At 40.3% G+C, this 10,686-nt stretch overlaps 1 protein-coding gene across 1 annotated transcript in view; it reads left to right on the forward strand.

Moving 5' to 3' along the window:
* Nucleotides 1–2,060: 2,060 nt before the first annotated feature.
* Nucleotides 2,061–10,686, forward strand: part of LOC104279145 (ADAMTS-like protein 1) — a gene marked incomplete at both ends in the record, with an annotated part of 36,283 nt that continues 27,657 nt past the window's right edge. Inside the window, 2 exons of the mRNA XM_009876333.1 lie at nt 2,061–2,110; nt 5,966–6,176. Coding sequence (XP_009874635.1) covers nt 2,061–2,110; nt 5,966–6,176 — 261 coding nt within the window. The remainder of the gene's footprint in view (nt 2,111–5,965; nt 6,177–10,686) is intronic.

Raw genomic sequence — 10,686 nt, forward strand, 5'->3', positions numbered from 1 at the left:
TTCCAGCTGTTGGCAGAAAAACACAGACCCTCTTTTCTGACCTCCTGTAATGGTTGATGTTCTCTGCCAAGGGACGGCATATGTGTTTTACTGTAAGGAACCTGACTGTGTTGCTTGAAGCATATCAAAGTTTACTCCAGCAACAAACATGGCCATTTGTAGAGCTGTTGCGTACTCCATTTACCCTCTGCTCTTCTCTGATTTTTGAGTCCCTCCTCTCTTTTCCTCTTTTTGACTCTATTATATAAATATTGCCGTCTTGCCACCATCAGCTATAATGAGCTGCAAGATTAATTGTCACCAATAAGTCTACAGAGTGAATGCAAGCCACTTCTGTCAGCTTCCAGAGCGCTCTGATTGAACCTTAAATCTGCTTGCATGTGTTGGCTGCATAAGCATCTCTTTAATGGAGTCTCTTCACTTGCAAGTAAGATGCTTTCTGAAGAGAAGCACGTCACTCTCCCATATACACAATGATCCTCTGAAACTTTCCCTTCCTGACACTTTAGTGAACAGAACAACACTGAACAACAGATTCTGTCAGCCTGGCACTGAACAACAACTAGGTGTAAATTATTCTTCTGTTTGCTACTGCTAATTGAAAAGTAGTTTGCCTTTTCATTTTTATTTCTCAAGCAAATAGTAAGTTTTTCAAAGCTTAGTTAAATCTCAGTTTTCCTCTGAGGTATGTACATTCTGTATGTATATTTGTAATGTTCTCACACACAAACTGAACCACGGCAGTAGAAAAATTACTTTCTAAAGACTCAAATCCGTGTTTAAACACCTAGGTGGAGGTCTTAACTCTCATGCTTCATTTCAAAGGAACAGTCTGATTTTACTGAGTGATTTAACAGATGGATGGAGAATTGGTTGATTAAATTCTTACCTTTCATGCCACTTCCTTTGAGACTAATTTCATTAAAAGGCAGGAACTGATCTGGGAGTCCTCATATTGGTCCTGTAGCTTCACTGGAAGAAAGTATGCTACCCAAACAATATTGACAGTAACTCCCTACTCTGTCCAAAGTTTAAGATCACATTCTGGATGGTGTTTAAGACCTGATACTGAGGATACTAACTCAGCCCAAGGTGAATCTGCTGAAGCAGCCTGAAGAAGGCCTTTCACACCTATGAAACAAATATTTGCCACAAAGACGGGGAAAGGAAAGGAAAAGGGAAAAAAGGAAAAAAGGAAAAAAAGGAAAGGGAAAAGGAAGAGGAAAAGAGGAAAAGGAGGTGTATGGGCTCCAAGTAGACTTCACAGTCTGCAGGGTCCAGTGGAGAACACACAGGCCAACAAAGGACCAAGAGGAAGCCAGTATTGACTTAGTATGTGATTTACTGAGTCTGTGGCATGCACATATACACAGCTGCCACCCAGCCCGTGTGCACTGAGGAACATCTCTGTGCAGGCAGGTGTCAGATGTTAAGTAAGACGCTTCCAGGCAAACCTCTCTCAACACTGATGAATGTTTATTTTAGAAATAAGAAGAGTTCTCTTGTATCACTTTCATATGGTTTAACCACATAAAAATGACAATAATTTCATTTTTTAGAACTAGTTTGGGAGATCTTTGTGTAGAACTGTGTTTACTTTTCCTGTGCAGTGTTCAATTTTCTTGGCAGTGCTTGAAGGGATTCTGTCAGGATGAAATTATATATCTCTAGGAAATATTCTTTACTTGTAACACCTAACAGTTCAGAATGCTTTGGGGTTTACCATATATACTGTGTATGTAGGGACTGACCCAAAGCTGTTAGGTCCATAGTGCTTTGGCTCAAGACTATACATTTTTCAAGTTTGTCTGCATCATTTACTCTTTCTAGACTGACTATGGGAGTGCAAGAGTGCTTTGTTTTCAAGTCTCATGGCTCCACTGGGGCAACAGTCATAATTCTAGCACCTTCTCCTTCCATAAGTAGCTGCTTACTAGCTATTGCCACTTTCTGGTCTACCTAGCTAGCAGAATTACTATGTGGGCTCCAGTTCTTGTAACAATGAGATGTATGTTTCAAAACTGAGGCAACAGTGCCTTGTCGCTGTTGTTATTCAACAGGAGCCTAAAGGCTTCTCTCAAGCTGAGAGTCCTGTTGTGGGAGACAGCAGGTAAGTACAGAGAGTAAAGAACATCCCTGCTGTAGGACCACAAGCAAAGCAGGCAACATGGACAAAGCTCAAGAGAAAAAAAAAAAAAGAAGATATTGTTACAAATTTGCAAATGAGAGGTTGAGACACGTGGGACAACGGTATGACCCAGCCCAGCACTTGAGTCTTCCCATTAGACTCAAAGGGTATATTTAAATACTCACAAGCAAGCCCATGTTTCAGCAGTTGTGGTGTCAGCCACCTCTGGAGTTCAGCAAAGAGTCAGGAACAAGGTCCTTCTCACCTGATTCTTCAGTTCTTCACTTGAACTGCTTGGATATAATAGAACATTGATAGTTCCTGGAAGTGCAAGAATTTTAGTGCTCTGGTTGATTGGAATTTTCATGGATTTATGTCTAGTTTTTAAACCACACCCTCAGCATTTTGTATAAGAAAACCTAAAGGAAAATTACTGCGTTAAGCAGTCAGATCAGTTTCACTCCTTAGTGCCCATCTTCACGTACATTGTATGTCTCCTTATTAAACAAGCTACGAGGGCATCACAACAGCCTGCAATGAGCAGGAGATTGTTCATTTGGAAAGTGAAAATTTCTGTGGCCAGTTTTGTATTCTAAATTTGTGATAATACTTGAAATAAGTTGTATTTTGGGACCATCCTGTGCTCCCTATAAACTTCCGCTGGAAACTCATCTTCATTTATGTTCGTTTCAAAAACTTTCGTGTATGTGTATTCAAATACATGTATCACTAGTATGCACATATTCATTTCAACACATCTAGCCCTATGAACTGCCATTTTCCTGTTGCGTTCCTCTCTGTTAGCCATCTCTAAGTGTCTCTGTGGTTTTGTATTAATACAATTTTCCTTCAATCAGTTAAATTATTCAATGAATTGTATGTATGTCAGCCTCTGCTTAGATATTTAAGAGATGGAGACAGACAACTGATAAACTGATAGACCAAGAGTTAGGACAAATCAGATGTTTAGACACACAGATGTGCCAAAGTCCTGCTGTAGAAAAGGCCAAAAAGATATTGTTTCTCTGTTGCTGCATATAGTATAGCTTTGGGCACCAGTGCAGGAGAAATAAGGAGGGATAAAAAGTTTTGGACCAAGAACATGCAATTTCTTCACCGACCTCTGGGAAGCAATACAGGATGGCTTTCAGCTGCCAAAACCCGCTGCAGTTAGTTCACAAAGATGCCAGTTCTACTCGCACAAGGTTCCTTTAGATTGATCCTGTAACTACCATATCCACCTTTTTAAGGACAAGATTATGTCCTACTTGATTTTAAACCCAGTATTGTAAGATCTACACAACTATCACTTCAGAGTGTTGCAAGCACTTTTAGCTGTTATAATTCTACAGCCCTGTGATTCCGTTCTATAAGATTGTCATGATCTTCTCTCTGGTTTGTAGTAGTCCACAATTCTGCCAATCCTATATATCATTTATGGGTTTTGTTACTTGCAGAACCCCATGCCACTTTACACGTCTCTGCTCTGCGTTATATTCTTTGTATCTATGAAAGCCCCTAAAAGTCCCTGGGGACTATGAAAGTGCAAGGGTAAGAGAGAATTTGACCTCATATTTCCTGGTCACCTCCAAAGAGTCTCTTGCTTAAAGCAGCTGGAAGGAATTTTGAACAAACCACTGTTATGGGTAAGGCAACAGATTCAACCTGCAAATGAAATTTCAAACACTGGAAAAACAAATCCTTTCTTTTTACTCAAACACAACATTTCTTTCTGGAAGAAGAAACAGGCTCTCTTTTCTGCAGAAGCCAAGATGTCCAAAGAGTTTATGTGGCCTGCTAGCCACTTTGTTGTGAACTGCCAACAGAAACATTGTGCACTTATACCAATAACAAACAATGAGTTGCTGGAGGCAACAGCTATTAGCATCACTTGAATAAAAGAAAATCTGGCAACTAACCATGTATCAAAATAGACTCTGGAATAAGAAAATGCCTTCTTTTCAGCACCTACTCAAATATCCTATTTTAGATTGTGCCAAAACTGAAGGGTAGCTGATATCCATATTAATTCTGACTGACAATTTTATGGGAAAATCTGAGAAGACCTCTCCCCAAAGATTGTTCATATTGAGAACATACTCCAGATTAGTTTAACTGGCTGCCAGATGTCACTCCTACTCCACTGCTAAATAGCTCCCAGTACACATATCAGGCTTTAGTGGTCTTCAGCATATTACAGCCTGGAAAGTGACCATGGCAACTTTTAACTCAGTATGCAAGATATGTTCATTGTTAGGAAGGGTTAAACGGATTTTTCTCTTTGTTACTAGCAAAACTAAGGCTGAACTAGTGTCACTAGTGCTTACAGTGATGCTCAAGACATATTCTGTCCTGCTATAAAATCAGAGAAAGTCATCAGCAGATGGAGCACAGAAGGCAAGCTATGTGGCATTTTTCTCCATCAGCATTACCATTTATGGAGGAAAATATATTTCTTACCTACTAGCTGTTTCAATTTATTATAGGTGTTACTGAGAAGGAGGAAACAAATGTGCAAAACGACTTTATAAAATAAACAAATGAAAATCATTCTATGACTGTATGGTGGCACAACCTTGAATAATTATTTCCATAATGTTTTTTACCGACATAATGCATTTTAAATGTGCTGAGCAGTTTCTATTGACTGCTGATCTCAGACTGTCAGAGTGTTCTTTCTCTACTTCTTCCACAAATTCTGCTTCATGCTGCTTAAATGTTTCATAACTTTCCTTTATTGTCTGCCTCTATCCTGCTTGGAGCCTGAGGGTGTCTTTCTTCATGATAAGTCTCTTGAGTTTCTGCCTGGATTTGCTTTCTTCAAGGGCATGTTCTCTAAGCCTTCCTTGTCCTGAATGTTTAATTTACTCTCCCAGCAATCAGTTTCAATAATGTCATGCAGGAAAGGAAGCTATTCCTCAGGATTAGAAAAAGTGGCAGTATCTGGCTCTCATGCATTCATTTTGGATGCAGGATTATAACTAGGTCAGAGTAATGTTTTGCTTAAAGTTGGTGGGAAGGCTCTTCTCGTATATTTTCATTCTGAATACAGGAAATTTTTTGTACACATTTCTGCATATCTTTGAAGTGCCTTCTCGTAAAGTATAAGAGTGGAAGACCTAGTATTTTAAGCAATTTTCTATGTATGGCTGAGAGAATTAGAGGTAGTGTTGAGTACGACTCAGCAGAAATCCAATTTTAACATGATGAACACTGAAATTCATTCATCAACAATCCTGGTGGTGCAGGATTTACTTAGCTAGTGCAGGGAATGGCTGGCTCAGTGACAGGTGTTCACCCAGGGGTTGAAGCGGATCTTCCTGATCTCCCAAGGCCTTAGCACTCCCTACCTCCACAACAAGGAAAAGTCAGTCTGGAAAACCACAACCTGATTTTCTGGAAGAAATTCCTGCTCAGACATTCACTAATACATTCCTTTAATGGACTTTGTTAATATCCTCGTATTTTTTTGGTAAAGACAGAAAAAAAAAAATCCAAACAAGAAATTCCATCTAATTAAATCCATTCAGTATTGAAATACATTGGCCAGGCTCCTGCTAACCAAAAACTTTGAATTTAGGACACAAAACTGTTGCTATGATATTGCAGAAGTCCCAGAGATATAAAGTCCAAGAGCTTTTGACAAGAACTGAAAATGCAGAGAAACAGTAAATGTTTTTCTTAGCCTCATCCTGCAGCTGCGAGAAGGTGACAGTGATCAGAAAAGGAGGATTCCTTTCATTTACCACATCTTCACTCCATCTGTCATTGTAAAGAGATAAAAATTAAGGTGACTTTATTCTATGCTTAAGGTTTTCTCTCTCGACCCTTTCACAGGTGGGAGATTGGGAAGTGGAGCACCTGTAGTCTTACCTGTGGGGTTGGACTGCAGACGCGAGACGTCTTCTGTTCTCATCTACTATCAAGAGAAACTAATGAGACCGTGATTTTGGCAGATGAGTTGTGCTATAAACCCAAGCCGTCCCTTGTGCAAGCCTGTAATCGCTTTGACTGCCCACCCTCCTGGTATCCTACAGAATGGCAAGAGGTAAGAATGTATGTGTAATCTCATTTTATGACTGCTAAATATATATATTACAAACATTACCAATGCATCATTTCACTCTAGCCCACCATGAGGATTCATAAATCTTTCTGACAAGTCATTAAAAGCTGAAAAGTCTGCCATTTTGCTCTTTAAAAAGAAATGTAGCAATGTTTTCAGAGGTAAATAATTACTATAGCTACAGCTATAGTAATTGGAAAGTCTTAACAACTGGCTATAGATTCCAGACAAAAATATCTGGAATATGATGGTCTAAGTGGACTAAGATGGCAGTAAGTGGACTTAGCAATGCCAAGGTTTCTAGGAATACTGAAGATCAAGAAGGAGCGAATTTCTAAAGCATATTGTATATTCCATATATTCTCAAATAATAATTTAGTTTAGGACAACAAACACTCCTTGTCTTTCAGAGTCACAAATGAATGTTAGCACTTCCTTTCAGACAGTGGATGCCTTATTACACTAACACTGAAAATTGCTGCCTACACAGTGGTTCTGTACAAGGTATTCTGTCTTTGGAAAGCAACCTCAAATAAGTTTATTTGCTGCCATCTGGTTGCAATCGAAAGCATCTGTGTAATTCAAAAGACTTAAAGATGCTTCTGTTGGATATAATATGTCACAGTAAGAAAGGATGTAAAGGATGAGTTTGCTGTGTGACGGTGGTCCAAGCAAAAGGCCTGTTTAGATCTTCACTTCTGCTGGGTGCAAGGATTTGTTCCATCCTACGGGAAAACTATGAGCACTTGAGATGGTGCTTATGTATGCCTGCCTGGTCTACAGTAATAAGATCTACTCTTTACTTAATGGCCAGGGAGAGGTTAATGTACTCACCTAATAAAGTTGGTAAGTTTGTGAAGCTGTACTTCATGGGAGAGCTCTGGGTTTGGGCAACCATTGCAGTAACAAAATATATGTCATCCTGATCTTGTGTCAAAGCTCAATAACTAGCCTATGACATTAGTCATATGTTTAAAACAATTCAGTGTTATTTTGTGCTTTAATTTGCCTGCTGAAATTCACGTACATGTATTTGCTTAGTTGTACTTTTGAATATTCCTGGCCTATAGTCATACATAAATGCTAAATTTGTAAATAACAAATAGAAAATAACATAACAAAGTCAGTAACTGGAAAGTTAGGTTATGTTAAAAGGAGTGCCTACGCTTGTTAAAGTCGTGTAACTGGCCACAGTCCTTATAGAAAGTAATTTTCTATACATAAGTATATTTGAACAGTCAGAAGAGACATACCTGACAGCATGCTGAAAAATTGACTTTCCGCTAACAGTGACCATTAGGTATAGGCCACTCTAGAATGGTACTGAAATAGATTCCACTATAGCAATTTCCAAACATTTTTTTCAAGATTTTAATATCTTCCTCAGCAGTGTAAACATGCATATTTCTGCCTGTCTAAAGTAATATTTTAGCCATTTTTTTATCTGCTCAGACATCCTCAAATAGGCTGTCTTTTAGAAAGCTGTAGCAGATCTCTGGAAGGAGGGAGCTGGATTAAATATAAAGGCTTTAACAAGCATATTAATTAGGAATTAAATCAAACTGCTCAGTTTACACCTTTTGTGTTAGCTGCTGCTTTCTCTGAGCCGAGTGGAGAGATAGAACCTGTACTGCAATTCATTGCTGCAGCTTAACGAATGTCATGCTATAGCTATTCTGCTTTTAATTCCACAGCTAGCTGGCTGTATACATAGCTTCTCACTACATGGACACCAAATATTTCCTGTGCTCACCTTTCATCAGGAGAAAACAGCACAAAAAATATACTTCTCTGCTATCTTCTGCCTATACTTAGACAACTATAGTGCAAGAAAAAATAGCCTAATCCATCAAAAAAATTTCCATTCTCACATTTTTTAATCATAAAATCATAGAATTGTCAGGGTTGGAAGGGACCTTAAAGATCATCTAGTTCCAACATCCCCGCCATGGGCAGGGACATCCCCCACTAGATCAAGCTGCTCCCAGCCCCATCCAGCCTGGCCTTAAAAACTTCCAGGGAGGGGGCTGCCACCATCTCTCTGGGCAACCTGTGCCAGTGTCTCACCACACCCTCAAGGAGAAGAACTTCTTCCTAACGTCCAATCTAAACCGACCCATCTCTAGCTTAAATCCATTCCCTCTAGTCCTAGCACTACCGAACATCCTAAAAAGCCCCTCACCAGCTTTCTTGTAGGCTCCCTTGAGATACTGTAAGGCCACAATAAGGTCTCCTCACAGCCTTCTTTTCTGCAGACTGAACAGCCCCAACTCTCTCAGTCTGTCTTCATAGGAGAGATGCTCCAGCCCTCTGATCATCCTCGTGGCATCTGTCTTTCCTCTTTGCACCACCAATCTCTGCACAGTTATTTCCACCAGGCCTCGCAGTTCAGTCTCAGACGTTTCGCATGGATGACCTCCACGTGCAAACATTAAGTTGGTGTGTTGCACTTAAGGATTATTGCAGCTGTAGACTTCTAGGATGTGTACAGGATGTGTTTCAGACTTCTCCTGGAGGTGAGGTCCAGCCATGCAGCAGAGCTGCCATGCTGCTCCCCAGCAGAAGAAATCCTGCAGGAAAACTTCTTGACTTGCATTAGAGGACAGACAACATATCCCCTCCCCACAAACTCCTGAGAGGGTTCACCACATATGGGGTTCACAAACACTAGAGGGTAACCTCTGCACACCCTGGTTTGAAGCACTTCATCATCCTTTTCAGAGCATTCTTTCACAGTAGTTTCAAACAAACAAACAGAGAAAATATTTGAAGTGCAATGTGTGATGTTTTCTTCTCTAAGGCTTTTTACGCTTGTTAAGGAAGTGTTGTCTGAATTAAATGCTGTTATAAGCCTCACTGTTCCTGGCAGATAAAAGCATGATAATTACCAGTGTTGTAGCATTCCAAGCAATTTTTTAAATATTGCTTTACAAATTCAAGACTATTTAATTTGTAATAGTTTCTTATCTAAATCCATTAGAATGTTTATCTTGTTTTCAGTAGTATGCTTCTGGAGGCAAGTGGATATGAGCTTTCATTTTTACAAGGTCCTATAAATATCTGCTCTGCAAACCTCAGATTAAAGATATGCATTAGTAAGTCTTCATCCTCCTTTCTTTCATTACTGAATAAGTATCATAGCCTCAGTCCCAGCATACTTTTAACTTCTCCTTTATCCTTGCTCCAAAGATAATTAGAACAGTGGCTTGACAATAGAGTCAGCACAGAAAAACTGGTAACACTTTCATGTATTTCCCTAGCTGTTTTTAATCCATATTGTAAAAAAATCCATTTTCAGTCTTCAAGTTACAGGACTTAGAAAGCAACTGAAAGACCTGCTGAGATAAAAAACATCTCCCTTAGTAGATACTTTATCTTGCTGTAGAGTCATATCAGAGAACTCATTTTTGAAAGTAAGATCAACACCTGTACTGTTGTAGTCTCAAAACCTAGAGACCAGGGCAGTGAAAATCAAACAACTCAGTAGAGCTGAAGGGTAGGAAAACCCCTTCCTCAACTGTCCATGTAAGTAGGACTGACCTTAAAATGACATCCTTTCAAACATTCAGATACTGCCCTAAACCATTAACAATTATGGAGCTGAGTGACTGTTCCCTAACCCTTAGTTTTTCATTAATAACTGCCTTTTTTTCCACAAGTTTAAGAGCAGCTTCTCCACCTCCCAAACAATGGGAACCGTGGTTTTGCCTTAATCCTGTGCATTGTATACATGTGTGCAGATGCTTATAGACATGTGTAGAGAGACATCCTGTTTCCCTCACAGAATCATAAAATTATCAGGGTTGGAAGGGACCTTAAAGATCATCTAGTTCCAATCCCCCTGTCATGGACAGGAACATCTCCCACTAGATCAGGCTGCTCACAGCCCCATCCAGCCTGGCCTTAAAAACTTCCAGGGATGGGGCTGCCACCACCTCTCTGGGCAACCTGTGCCAGTGTCTCACCACCCTCATGGGGAAGAACTTCTTAATGTCCAGTCTGAACCGACCCATCTCTAGCTTAAATCCATTCCCTCTAGTCCTATCACTACCCGACATCCTAAAAAGCCCCTCACCAGCTTTCTTGTAGGCCCCCTTAATATAGCGCAAGGCCACAGTAAGGTCTCCTCAAAGCCTTCTTTTCTCCAGACTGAACAGCTCTTTCTCTCTCGGTCTGTCTTCATAGGAGAGGTGCTCCAGCCCTCTAATCAGCCTCGTGGCCCTTCTCTGGACACGCTCCAGCACATTCAAATCTTTCCTGTGCTGTGGGCTCCAGAACTGGACGCAGTGCTCCAGGTGGGGTCTCATGAGAATGGAGTAGAGGGGGAGAATCGCCTCCCTTGACCTGCTGGCCACGCACCTCTTGATGCAGCCCAGGATATGATTGGCTTTCTGGGCTGCAAGTGCACACTGAGAGATCATGTTGAGCTTCTCGTTCACCAGTAACCCCAAGTCCTTTTCTTCAGGGCTGCTCTCAAGCCAGTCACTTCCCA

This window comes from Apaloderma vittatum, unplaced genomic scaffold, assembly GCF_000703405.1.
Source record: "Apaloderma vittatum isolate BGI_N311 unplaced genomic scaffold, ASM70340v1 scaffold9359, whole genome shotgun sequence".
Lineage (NCBI taxonomy): Eukaryota > Metazoa > Chordata > Aves > Trogoniformes > Trogonidae > Apaloderma > Apaloderma vittatum.